A 14434-nucleotide genomic window follows, 5' to 3' on the forward strand; every position below is an offset into this window, starting at 1 on the left:
GGCAATCTCAGCAGAGGCAACAAATGTTCGTTTTGACCCTCTATTGAAGGTGAACTGTTCTCTTCTTGCTAGCAATAGGATGGAAGCACACAGATGGAGTAGTGTGAGAAGGTATGACTCTCTTTATTTTATGGTCTTCCTTCCTGAAGCAAATAAGATTTCTTAGCTGCTACAGTTTCAATGTGGTACCTTTCATAAGGGCTAAATAATTTATTTGATGAGAAAGAATTTCACATGAAATAGCAGAGAAGTGTGTTCACATGAAATTCTACAATGTGGAGTTCAGGCACCACTCAGGCTCAGGGAATATTATTCATTTGATTAATGTCAGTATCTACATTTGAACTAGTCACCCTGAGCTCCCTTTATAGGTAATAGAGAACTAGCCAATATAGGAAGGGGATTCAAGGGTGAGATTCATCCTAAAATGTCTGCCTGAAGTAGGTCAGATAAATTGCATCCTCTAAGTGCCTATTTTTCTCCATTGGTTTCTTTCTAAAGTGAGCTGCTGCTGAGCTCAGATGTAAACACCTGTAGGTTAGGTTAGGCTAGGTGAGTTTTTCTCAGGAACTGGACAGATCTTTTTATCTAGAATCCAGTTTTTAAATGCTTGGTCTAATGAGCTTCTGCACAACATGTAACATGGCTTTCCAAATGGCTGTTGATACACTGACAACACCCTCCAGCATAAAATTCCTTCTCATCCTCTTTCAGAGCCATATTGCCACAGGATCTTCATTTGTCTCCCCCTTAATGCTATTTCAGTACTATCATGCATTCTCCTGAGGTGCCCTGCTCTTCCTAAGAAAGCTATGCAAACCAGCCTGCAGGGGAAATAAACATATATGTGGCTTTTTATGTTCAATGGAGACATGGTAAACTCAAATTAATGATTCTGTTCGGGTAACAGTCCAAGCAAAAGGAAACAGTGGAAATTTCCTAGAACCCTCCTGCAACAGAATTACTTTGCTTTATGGTGGAAAACTACAACTCAGTAACTGCTTTCAGGAGTCAGAGACATTAAAATTTTGTACCTTTTGTGAGAGACTTTCACTATACAGAACGTTCAGTAAGACTACTGACTAGACTGCATCAATCCAGCACTACATCTGGTTGCACTTGTGGATGCTGGAGCAGAAGTTACAAAGCCAATTGATGCAAGAAAATGTAAGATCTACCAGCAGGCAAAGACTCATTGTTAATCAATATCTATCAGAGTATGCTGGTATTTGCTCAGACTGTGGCTGAACTGCCTTGGAGCTGCTCCAGAAGCCTAGTGTTTGCATCCATCACATCTCTGGGGCTCTACCTATGGGATGTGTTTGGTTTTATGGAGGGGTGACAAACTTTCTTTTGCCAAATACACTCCCGAAAGAATTTCTTAGAGCACGATTGTTCAACTCAGTCTGTGGGCTGGATAGGATATCCTGCGACAATTATCTTCTGTCTCCAAAGGACTCCAGGTGCTTCCTTGGACATTTTAACCTTGCAGGCTCCACTTCTACCTGCAAGACTGTGAGAATGGCCCAACTGCCTCCACAAGCACCCCCAAGGTGGCATGTAGTACAAGATGTTAAAAAAACCCACTGTACATACCTGTATTAAAGCAGTGTTTTTTTCATGGTGGGATTGAGCCAAAGTAATTATCCTGTTATCAACACAGCACAGTGCCCATGTTTGTGCAAATAAAAGTTGCAGTATTTATACATAATTTAAGAAATTTGTTTCTTGCATTTAATCTATGCAGTAAAGTAAATGATTCTCACAGTTAATCTTATTTACAAGACATTTTTTGACACTGCGTGATAAGGCATAGTAGATAAACTACTCCTTTGCTTAAGAGTGCAACGTTGAATGGCAAAGCTCTGTTCCTACACCTTACATTGTCCACTGCTGAGTGCGTGGTTAAACACTCTGTAATTAAAACATGGTGATGGATTTTACAAGAGAGTATCTTCTCACTGTGACTTTCCAAGCTCTCATGTAACAGTTTTTATTAAAGTTACCGTGAAAACTGAAAATAGCTCTCTCATTAGTTGCTAACAGAGATCTGCCTGTATACAGTGACGTCTAGAAACTGCCTTTACTTTTCCACTTTGGAGATATGCAGGGCAAAAGCTCGCTTTTCATTTTCTTCATTTGTGTGTGAAAAGAAACAGCTTCTGACTCCATACCACAGTTCTTTTGATTGACTCCCTTCCTTTTTCTGATTGACAGGTTTTCCTCTGTAACCTATGCCATCTTCCCCAGCTCATCTCACTTTGGCAGTGCATGAATTTGAGCACCCTTTTCTGCTACTTCTGTGTGGCATATTGTGATCACTGCCATTTCTCTGAGCTTATTCCCTAGCTACTCTTATAAACTGCAACGGGGTGTGGGGGGGAAGCATTCCTGGAAAGCGAGGCTGTTACGCAACACAAGGGAGGCAGTACCACTTTGGAAGATTTCACATTTTCCTTGCAAGGGCTCTCAGGTGCTGTTGGTCATCACACAATTAATAGCAAGTGCCGACTCATTTTGAGTCAATTCCCCAGCAGTCTAGAGCTACAAAGTGTTTTGAAGTGCGGGCAGCTACATCTTTATTAGAAAATAAAATGAACATTTTTCTTTGATGCAAAGTGGCACAGCATGGCTTGTATCAATGGGGCTAAACTCTCTTTCCCTCAAAACCCCAGGGTATTCTCATTTGCCCTGCCTGCACGGTAGGGTCCTGGCCATGTTACGCAGCCACAGCAGCCAGGCAGGAACAGTCCCAGACGTGCCAGAGGCTGTGCCGATTGCTACATGCTGGAGACAAGCTGTGGATGGAGCCTGAGTCATACTGTGGCCTTGCGTAGTGGGCTGGTGTAGCCATAGCCTAGGAGGCAGCCTTGAGGAAGTTCTCCTGTTGTTATTTTAAACTTTATTGCTGAAGACACTTTTGCAAAGGTCACAGTACTGAGGGGTAGCGGAGGGGGGAGAATTTATTGTTCTGCATTTGTAACCACATTAGGGTTCCCAGCTATGACTTGGAGCGCCTGAATGCTACCATAATAGGAAAGTCACTGATCATATATATTAATCAAGCAGCTGACTAGCGAGGCAAGAGGGCAGCTTGCTTCACACACCGCTGAAATGCAGCTCTTTCCACAGTCAAACAGCAAAGCTGTTTAAAGGCACAGTGTTTACTGAGGAAGTGAGAACTGGAAATTGCACAGGAAATTAAAACCAAATGGTAGCAATTCCCATTTAAAACTTAGCTGGGACATTGGGCATCACATACATGCAGCTGCAGAAAGAGACTCCCATAACTTTGGACTGAATTTGTGAGGAGGATCATGGCACTGTGTCCTGGAGGAGAGGACTTAAGGCTAAGTGTGTTATCCCTGCTGGTGCGGCATTGTTCTACTGTGACAGAGGGACCTGACTGTGCCAGCACTTGATCCCCAGCACCACTTTGTTTTAGTTCCCGGAGACTTCCATTGCATTTGCCAGTCAGTCCAGCACTCCTCAGATGCAGCTTTAGCTAGTAAGAGATGAGATTATACAGCTAAAATCACCATTTTAATTTGCTATGTTCCTAGGTAAACTTCCACAAAGTTTGGTCTCCATATGAGGATGTGAATTATGGCCTCTAGTTTCATGCCCGGAATACCTTGTAGATCCCCATTAACACTTACGTACCTGTCTATGCATCAGTTATGCATTTGTAAGCCATTTTAAAAGACTGTGATACATTAATTATTTTGAAGATGAGGAATAATTGCTTAAATAATATTAGCATTTAAATAAAAACAATGTTTGTCTCTATTAATTGTTGAGCAAAATCAATTAATCTGTAGCTGGGTATGAATTAGTTGAAAATATAATTTTTGTAAACTGAATTTTATTACTGTTCCTTTCTGTTTCATTATGTTACCCTAGTATACATACATAGACAATTTTGTGCTACTTCATTTATCTTATGTCAGAAATAGTATTGCTGCTCTCCAACATTATTACAACTAGGAAAAAAAAGATCAGTCAGATACTTCAAAAGCCTCATGCTGAAACAACATTTTTAAAATAATAAAAGAACAACCACTATTTTCTACAGCAAAACTAATCTTTCAAATTTGAGATAACAACACTGCATTACAAAAGTAAAGGTCAATTTGAAGAAGAAAAGATTCTAGTTCCCTAATGAAATCCTCTTCTTTATACCAAATTGTAATTTACAGTTGAATCGAATGATGTTAATTCTTTTCGGGCTTGCTTTGAGTGAGATTAAGTGGCCAGTTGGTGTGGTTCAGATAAAAATAGCTGTTACATTTAGTCTGATCACTAATGATAACCTTTATTTTCCTTCACACTGTGCTTTTGAAGTCACAGGATACTGCTGAGCTCCAGGGTTTGCTCTTCGGTTTCCGAGATGGGTGCTGTATGGACATTACATTTCTCCAGCACCTACCACCTTCAAATAACTGACCACGGAAAATTAACACCGTTACATAAACCCATAACCTCCCTCACCATCGAGTGCCTGCCTACTGACAAAGGGAACAGGCAGCCCTTGACTTTGGAAGGTGGCACTTGAACGTCTGAATTCGTTATGGAGTGAAGAAACAAGAACAAATGTAGTCATGTAGTCCTTGTCACAAAATGAGTATCTCACACTGCAGCATTTTTAATGAGTAGGAAGAAAATTTATTGTGTTATTTCTAAGCTAATTAGATAAAATTTCTGTCCTTAAAAATGAAATAGCCTAACATTTGAATTGGGTTATCTATATAACAGTCAGATAGTGATACTCCATTACACAGATATGGATAGGAAGGGGACGAAGACAGAATTTCTGTCTTGCATAGTCCCATGGTTGCTGCTCAGAAGACTGAAGGGATTGTGCCTCTTGTGGCTGAGGAGGTCGTGGGACCACAAGACTGTTAACACTGTGGTAATTGCACAGAGGCCTGATACTCCATTAGCATTATGCTAGCGTGTTGGTAAAGGAAGTAATTACGAGGCTCCCAGGGATTCAGGTCTATTGCAAATGACCACCATACCAGAAATTAGCCAGTAATATCACAAGAACCAATGACTTTAAATTACTGCATTGATCCAGGAAAGCTAGACCAAAATTTCATAGGGTTTTGTTTTGTGACATCAGGAACATGCATGTGAAAAAAATAATCTCTGAGAGTTTTGTGCCTAGACACTAGCACAGGAGGCAGACATAGCTAACAGAAAGGCCAATAATATCCTCATGCAGTAAGGTCATTCTAGACAATGGGAATATTGCATCACACCAGCAGTACCATGGAGTCTGTCCCTCAAAGCGCATAGGTACTGTGCTAATGAGCTTTCATCGGCCCACTGTGCTATAACAAGCTCCTCATATAAATAATTCTTTTTGGGTCATCCCATCACTGGAGGGGCTCTTAGGCAAAGTCCTCATAGCAACCTGTTTCCACAGACCACAGCTGCAAGCTGTATACACTAAGCTAGTGAGGTTGCAAAAGCAGTGCAATGCTCAAGGCTCTGGGACATGTTTGTTCCTGGTACCACAGAGAGCAACAAAGTGTAGTTGCTGAGCTGATGATGCCAGAGAGGCCTCTTCTTGGCATTTCATTCAGCAAAATAAAAGGCTAGGAAATAAATAGAAGGAGGCAAGGTCAATTTCAGACTGTCTTCTGCATGCCAGAACTACTTCCTTTCTTCTCTTGAGCTTGGGCAACATCCATTGTCCCAACATTGCTATCTTTTCAGCTGCTTTGTGAAGTGAGTCTGCTGGGGAGCAGCAGGGTGACCAAAACAAAGGCTCAGAGCCAGCCTACTGGGTAATGTGGCCTTGGCAACTGACTGGAGAGTTTTTACTGTTGAGAAGTATGTTGTCTCCTTTCTTCAGCCATAAAGTCAGATACGGTGTTAATTTCCCTCCTCTTGCACAGAAGGGAAAGTCTAGATTGACTGCCCTAGAAGAAGATGAGACCCTGTCTTTCACTTCCTCACCCTTCAATTGAATACAGAGTGGGAAGAATGGTCACATCGGTTCTTGCCTTTCAAAATTGGTACTTGCAAGGAATTAAATCTGGCCTCCATATATCTAAGCAACCATATGTTTTCTCTAGCTGACTGGTTGCTTTGTGGAGCCTAGTCAGATAAAATGACTCTTCCCATCGCATAAAGATAATGCTCCACATGAATGTCAGCATCCGTGAGATTCCTGCCCATTTTCGTCCTCTTTAATTAGGGACTGTTCTGCCTCATTGGACAGACTGGTGTAATAGCTTGGAATCAGAGTAGCATAAAGATTGTCACAGCTTGAATGATCTTTTGAGCAGTGGGAGGTAATGATCCTGCCTGAGGCAAAATACCGCTTCTGGCATGTTATGGGATACTGTGATTCGGACCCACACTTCATTTAGTCTTTTCCAAATGCTGTAGTTTAGCCCCTGAAAAATGCTGTATTTTTATGAGTATATTCCATCTTCAGTATAGTCCCATAATTCCTGTTGGATGTGGGTTGGGTGAGCAGGGGCGGAGGATATCACTTAAGACATGAAATGTCAGTTAGAGGCTCCAGCCCATGCAATTTTTCATGCTGAATATTTTTCCAGAAGGTGACAAGTAATCTCTATTTCATCTGGAGGATGGAGAAATTCTGAGAATAAAGAATCAGTCCTCTTTCCCCCCAAGTCCATTGCACCAGCTTTTGCCTTTCCATGAACACTTTTAGGAAAGACTAGTCTGGTTAGCCTGCATTCAAAGACCACAAAAGACTGCTTTAGGCTTTTGGCCCATATGGAATAAGCAGTGTTTTCTTTTTCCAGTGTTGTCACAATTCATTTTACTTTATAGTTGAAAAGTAAATGAAAGAAATAGCTGAAGGCATATTTGTGAATAATTACACTTGCACCATATTTCTTGAGAGCTTGCTGGGTAGATTTGTGTGTAAGATTTGATTGTTTTCCTTGTTACAGGCAGCTTCATTATCCATCCAGTGTTTGCAATGGATTATGAGGCAGCGTAGCAGATTACAGAGACAGCATTCTAATGTTTCATCTGGAAATGGAATAAATAGATCTTTTTCAATTGCAACAATGTGAAATGAGCTTTGGATGTTAGATTTGGAAAACAGCTAATTAGATGCTGTTTCAGGCTCTCCTGCTGGGATAACTGTTGCATATACTGAAGTAAAACCTGCACCCTGCAAATTGTCTTAGTCTTAGTCCTGCAAAGTAGTCTGTAGCTCCAGATTGGTGCTGGAGTGTGGAGTACTCCTTATAATGGTGGGATTTACCAAGCAGTTGATGTTGCACTTCAAGGAGTTTGTTCCACCACAACTCAGATTTGCCTGATTTGATATGTGGCCAGAGTCAGTCCACATTAAGCACAATATTTTGAAAAACTCATCAGATAGGAAATTTTGTTATGGCCAACCCATGACTGTTGGTGTGGGATTGTTCCACCTCCCCTGTTGGTGGTGATCAGAACCCAGCAGGGACACATACTGGCTGCCCCGGATTGTCATGGCGTGTTCAGAAGAAGAGTGGGAGTCACTATCTAGGAGAGGGAATTTGGACTAAGTATGAAGAAATCTTTCAGGGAAAGCCTTGAAATAGCAGAGTGTAGTGAGAAGGGTTAGGGGGTTGGCTTTTTTTACGGTGCTAATGAAACCAAATCCCCACAGAAAGCTGAAAGTGGAGGCCAGTGCTTATCTTACGCTTTTTGATTTCTCAGTCCCTCAAAATCACAAGTAGCTTGTGAATCAAAGTCTGCTGACAACAGTCTTGTTTCTCCTAGTTTCCTCATGTGGGCCAGTGGTAGTCCAGGGATCCTCAAATATCCGTGTGGAAGAAATCTGTGCATAGTCTAGAAAGTGTAGATACCAACAAAAGTGTTCGTGTGTGACTGAGGATGGGGAGGGAATCCAGATCTACCTTTATTGCTACACCAGGGAAAAAAAAAAAAAAAAGCAATTCCAAGAGTAAAGCCTGTGCAAGTGCTTATCTGTGCTCTGGCCTGCTGAGAGTGAAAATTTCCTGGGCTTTCAGATCGCTTCCAAGCTGGTGATCCCTTGTGAAAGGAAAGCTAGGGGTGGGAGACAATGAATGAAAGAGGGACGTAAATATGGACTTGCTTTCAGTTCTCTGCATAAGTTACATAATTTGAGCATTCAAACTCAATAGCCTGTGTGTTTGAGATATGTGAACAACTACTGACAGGTAACAGCTAGTGTGGTGCATATAGAGTAGGAAGGGTCCAAAAAGGCTTTCAGTTACTCATATTGGTGCAGATGATATGCATGTTGTTTTATAATGTACATTATGCATATATATGTAACCATTATATATATCTATACCATCTGTAAGCTAACAGTGAATTTCTTCATTACCCATATAAATGTATTGACCCTTTTGAACACTTCTAATTTCTTAATCTACAAATCTAAATTATGGCTAAAAACTTCTCCTCCTACCATTTCCCCTTAGTGATGAGAAAAAGAGAAATACGGAAAGAGTTCGTAAGGAATTTTGATTTCAATTTCAACAACAATGGGTCAAAAAATAAAAGGAAGTCAGATAGATCTTGGGATATGGTAAATTATTGTAGATCTTAAGGTATGGTAAACTGATGTAGTAGAGTTGATTTTAAGGCAGTGATGATGATTCACATCAAGCAAAGATTAACTGGCCTGGAAATTCTAGAGGAAAATTGTACTAAAGTCTGGTTTTTAAAATCTATAAAATCCTAAAGTTAGATTGCTGAGTCACTACTGCAAGTGAACATACCGCTAAGGCTTGGCTGTAATAGGAAATGAGTTTTACAAGCCAGATTTCATCAAGAGATATGAAACCAATTGTGTCGACTCATCCATCCATCTAGCTTTCCCTGTTGATATTTCCAAGGGACAGTAATTTATATACTGAAAAGCTAAAATTGACACATAAACTCCACTCCGTAAGTGATACTCTTCTTTTTAGAGTAAATTAATAGGACCCTATTAATAGAGGAAAGTTTCTGACATAGTGGACAAGTTAAACAGTTTTCATTTTCTTATTACTAGTATCACAAAGTGGTTGCTTTTAGAGCTAGCTGACTAGACTATTGATTTGTTTCACTCAAAAATTTCAAATGAAAAGTCTATATATGCATGTTCTGATTGAAAATTCTTAGTTTTTTACAGTATTTTGTAAAGTCCTTTTTTTGTTTGTTTCCATCTAAAATGTTTTGATTTCTTGTCTTAGTTCCCTTTAACCCATAAATACCAAATCACCCCCCCCAAAATACCAACAAAAGGTACTAAGTCATCATTTTCAAAAGAAAATGATAATTCCTTTTGAAGTTTGATTAATAAAATAATCTCCATTTCTCTGCTGTGTACACAGCAATGTGGAGGAGATGGTGACTGGCAATAGGAAAATTTTCACAAAGCGCTATGTTATAGTTATTAGTTTAGGAACTGGTACAGACATTTCTCTTTCTTTAACAAGCCACTTTAAGTTTCTGTATATAATGTGGCTTTAATGGGAGAGTTCAGTTTTCTCCTTAGCTGTGTCAACAGCTTGTGAGCATAAGGAAGTCACTTCCAACCTTCACCTCCCTTTTCCTATGAAAAATAATGCAATAATTGTATTTCTGTGCTTAAGGTAGCTGTGTTGCTTGAATAGTAACACAAACCGTGTTGATTCTTAGATTAACAGCTGTGGAAGTGTGATGTAATGTTGGTATGATTCATTTTCTCCCATAAAATCTTCGTTTTGATAGCCTAACTTTTCATTATACTGAATAATCAAAGTTTTGGAAAGCTCTCAAGCTCTTCTTTCTCTCCAGACTTTCTCTTTCTTCTTACATTTTCATCTTTCTTCTTAAATGTAAAACAAAATATTAAGTGAACATTTCTTTTATGTTAACATGGCTGCATTGATTTGGTTATTGTAGTTAAAATAAAATCAGTATGGAATACGCCAAAACAGTCCCTTTAAGTATTTGCCTAGTATAGAGTGGAATCTGGTCATGGACACAAAAACTGAGTTCTGAATAAGAGCAAGAAGTAAAAGCAAGAAATACTGCAAGACTCATGCGAAAATCATGAAATGGTATCGCTGTTCTCTACTGGGAAGAAGAGAGACAGTGGGGAATAAGTTTCTTTTCATTTTAATAGTACAATGAAAGTGTTTCCCTTGATTTGCATTAACGGTACTTGGAGATGAGCATCCTGGAGGTATTAATCTCACGAATAAAAAGCAAAGTGGTTCAAAATGGGTGAATTCCCACAGCTGTTGTAAGTAGAGCTGTTTGCAGAATACTGGCATGGCGTTCACTGCAGGACTGGGATACAGCAATTATATAAGTGAGTTTAACAAAGAAGTTTCTAGAGAAGAGAAACAGGGGTATGACGAGGTTAGTGGAGTGAATGTACGTTCTCACTTTTTCAGTCCAGGCAGATTAGGGATATCTTTGCAAAGAGGGCAGGATTTTTCCCAGTGCTGCACTGTTAACACGTAGGTGGATGGAGCAAAATTCAGCAATGTCAGCTGGGTTGTCCATGTGGAGGATGAATGCAGTTGAACCAAAAGCTGAGGACTGGGAATAAAGGAAGGCAAAGAGCCAAGGACTGAGGCTGAAAGGCAACAACAGAGCCCAAAGAGAAGTGAGAGAAGCAGCACAGTGGCAGAGAGATTGAACATAAATGATTCAAAGGGGAAGAGTGGTACATGTTGAAAGGGATGAGGCAGGAAACAAGTGAAAAGGATAGAAATTTGCCTTAAGAAGTATTATGTCTTCCTCTAATGCAGGAGATGTGATAGGAACAGGGTCTTAATCCCTATTTTAAAATATTTTAAGGTGGCTTTGTTTTAGAGTAAACATGGGGATAAGGATGGTCTCTCTGCCCCTCACTGTTGGCTCTCCAGGCAGGAGGGGAGTTACTCCAGCATCAGGGTGATGCTCAGTGACTGCTGAGCATCATTTGGGTGTCACTCCTTGGTGCCTAGCTACCAACAGGCTGGCACAGACTCTGCCGTTGGGAGGAAGTGAGGGATTTGGTCAGCTGTGTTTGCTGAAACTGGTCCCATTTTTTTTTCTGAATATGCTTCCCATTGTCATGGCTTGTGTCTGTGAAGGAGAGAGGAGCAGGGTTTTTCACCTGTGCTGTCCAGTGATTATCACTGTTTGAAAAAACTTCTGATGTTTTGTTTTGTTTTCTTTGAGCAGATGGGCAGAAGAAGGTTCAAGAGGAATTTGACATAGACATGGATGCGCCAGAGACAGAGCGGGCGGCTGTGGCAATACAGTCCCAGTTCAGAAAATTCCAGAAGAAAAAAGCGGGGTCCCAGTCTTAGTAGCTACCTCACGGCTTAAAACAAAGTAATCCTGAAATGATTTATCAAGAAAATCAGAAATAACACAAAGATGCATGTACAGAAATTATCAATATTTAAAACCCCATTGGCAGATAACAAACCATGAGCTTGTGTGTGACTTCATTCCAGATGTTTCACGCCCATGATCCTCTGTAACTCACCAGTTTACTTGATGTTGTAATAAAAAGTTAGGGTGAAGTAATTAAAGTGTCTGCCTTCATCTGTCTTTTCATATTAATCCAGCAACCACAGCGTTACAAATGAACCTAGCCCAGATGCCTGTTTTTCTCCTGACGTAAAGCTTGGAGACATAAGAGCACCGTATGTTACAAGGTTTTTGCTGAGGGATGAGAGCACGTGTCTCAGCCCTGCTTACCTCATTTGGAGAATTCCAGCTGCCAGCCAAATGTGACAATAAAATTACTTTCTTGTAATGAGCTGAGAGTAAAAAGTTGCAGAGAGAAGCTGGCATGAACGGAAGAGGTGTAGAAAGCAGCGAGCAGTTTATTTTTGTCTTGCGATTATGCCAATAAGGTGGCTTAAGTGGGGAAATTGTCCCAGTCCTTCCTCTTGTGCATGGTAACATTCAGAATTACCCAGCTGGACCACATTGACTATTATAGAAAAAAATAACGAATCAGACAAAAAATACAAAAACCAACCCAGAAACCTTTGGAAGTTTTGTTTTTTGTTTTGGTGGGGATTTTTTGTTTGTTTGTAAAAATAGAAACTAACCCTCTAAAATCTCTTTTTGATGCAGCTTTTCACTCTACATAATCAGTAACTATTTCTATTCCATCTCTCTCTTTTCATATTATTTTCAGTATTTGATGAGTTAATCATAACAGACTCTCTGTCTCCATTTGCACTGTTCTGCATTGCACTTTATATGAGCCCCTTACTTTATCACTGTATTAGCCCAGTTTTTGATTCACAAAACCCAGCCGCAGCAGTGTCTGTCTTGAATTGGGAAGTGCTTGTATTTTTCTCCCTGTTGTAAAACAGTAACACCAGTTTCAGGCTGGATCTAAGCAAGGATCTTGCCTAGCTTCTGACCTGATCAGGAAATGGCTGCCCGTAGCACAGCAGGAAAGTTCAGAAAAGGTTTAAACACATTCCTTGTACTAAGAAAAAGAAGCTATTTAGATTGAGCGAGCAGGAAATGCACTACACAGAGATTTGTAAAAAAGTCTCATCCTTTTCTTGGCTTCATCAGCAGATTTAGGGGCTCCAGTAGGCATCGTTGTCTCTAGGGAAATCAGAGACAGAAGCGTTTTCTGAAGGACTGGTGTTTGCAGTGGTTCTCCAAGAAAGGCAGCATGAGCCTCCCCTCCAGACTGACAAAGGCAGGTATGGTGAGTGGTGACAGCCTGCCTGCCTTCCGCTGAACAGCCCGGAACTGAACTGCTTCAGGTGTGAAAGATTAAGGTATAATTCCCAGCTCTGCCTAGAGAGATTCATTTCTTCCTCTCCCACCTCCCACAGGAATATTCTCATCACCAGGGCAGAGGACACATACATCATCAGACCCCTCATGTAAATGGAAAGCTACATCCAAAGGGTAAGAGTAGAGGGAAAGGAAGGATCTCACATGGGTGGCAATCATTTTCCATGAGGGCCCACCATAGCGGCAATACTGAAGGGGTGTAGAGCAGTGCTTGAAGGTGGGCTGCAGGGCTGCAAAGGGAAGGCCTTCAGCCTTATGCAGGTTAAGGCACTTACGGCGCTGGGCAACAATTTAGTGAGAAGCCCAAACCATATGGTGGGTGATAGGAGTTCTGAGACCGTGCTGATTGGGTGGAGCCCTCTGAGATGTTGAGCAGAGAAAGACTTATGGGTCCTGGGGGCAAGGTAGAAGGCCCATGCAGAGATGACATGTGAGGTGCTTAATAAACACAGCAAGACTGGGTGAGAATGGACATGGTTTTTTAGATCTTAGTTTGGGGATAAACATCTAAATGTAGCCCAGACCTTGCCTTAGGCACCTCTGTCTGTGTGAGGTCCGGCCCTATGCATGATACATCACCTGCCAAGTCAAGAGTGCTCCAAGCTGCAGCTCAGTGCTTTCTCTCTAGGAGCATATTTTAGCAGCACTGTTTCTCTGCATTTAGGAATTTCACAAACAAACCTCAAATAATGCTGCTGCTCTGCTCAGAGTGTGGTTTGTGGAGGCCACGGATTCCCCACTTGTCTTTCACAGAGACTGCTCACCATATAATAATCGCCTTAGCATAATAATTTAAAAATTGTAATGGGTTTGGATTGTGTTGGTGCCATTTTGTTTAGATGAACATATATCTGTAATAAAGGACTGCATTTGCATTCTGCATTATGTCATTTGAAATAGCATGAGCTCTGTAATGGCTACTTAATTGAATAAAAACTATGGGTAAGCACTAGGCTTTTATATTTGATCTGACATTCCTTGGACTTAAATTTCCTACACAACAGGAATAATCATATGGTTGGGACATGGAGAAAACGATTACATTATTGAAGCACAGCAACAAGGGCTGTTAGTAAATGAATTATGGCTCTTTTAGCAGCAGGGCTATTCTTTAATGTGAAGTTCAGAGTGCATCTTACGAATACAGTCTTAATATACAGTGAAACATAACGAGGAAATAGTGAACTTGCATGGAATTTGGATTAATTGTGGCTGCCCCATCAGACAATTTCCTTTTTATGAAAATGTGTTTGCATCACAGATTCAGTTCCTGTTCCCAGGAGAGGAGAGCTTTCTCACTTAGAGTCTTGCTTTTCGTTGATCCTTTGTTCATATCCAAGGTGGCAGTTTTTAATTTCCTTTCTGACCATTAACTCATACTTTTCAAAGACCTTTCTGGATATTGCTGAGGTGAGGAAAGGAGTTTGATTCAACCAGGAACTTCGCAAAGATGGGTGAAAGAGGACACTTAAACATTCCAGATATTATATGTATCTTTTAAATTCCAGACACTCACTCAGCTCTGTAGTTAACTGGCACTCCTAGCTGGGAGTAACCAAATCATGGAAAGAAAAATTTAACTTAGGTCGATATCTGCGCTGATAAACCAAAAGTTCCTGTAGGTAGCACAGAAGATTATTCAGAGCAGTAGATTTTGCAGGAA

General features: G+C 40.7%; 1 protein-coding gene across 1 annotated transcript in view; it reads left to right on the forward strand.

Moving 5' to 3' along the window:
• PCP4 (Purkinje cell protein 4) overlaps window positions 1–11524 on the forward strand; it is a 51600-nt gene extending 40076 nt beyond the window's left edge. The window contains exon 3 of the mRNA XM_074156086.1: window positions 11176–11524. Within this exon, the coding sequence (XP_074012187.1) occupies window positions 11176–11303 (128 nt within the window). The 3' untranslated portion in view covers window positions 11304–11524. The remainder of the gene's footprint in view (window positions 1–11175) is intronic.
• Window positions 11525–14434: the final 2910 nt, after the last annotated feature.

The sequence above is a fragment of the Numenius arquata genome, chromosome 1, assembly GCF_964106895.1.
Source record: "Numenius arquata chromosome 1, bNumArq3.hap1.1, whole genome shotgun sequence".
Taxonomy (NCBI): Eukaryota; Metazoa; Chordata; class Aves; order Charadriiformes; family Scolopacidae; genus Numenius; species Numenius arquata.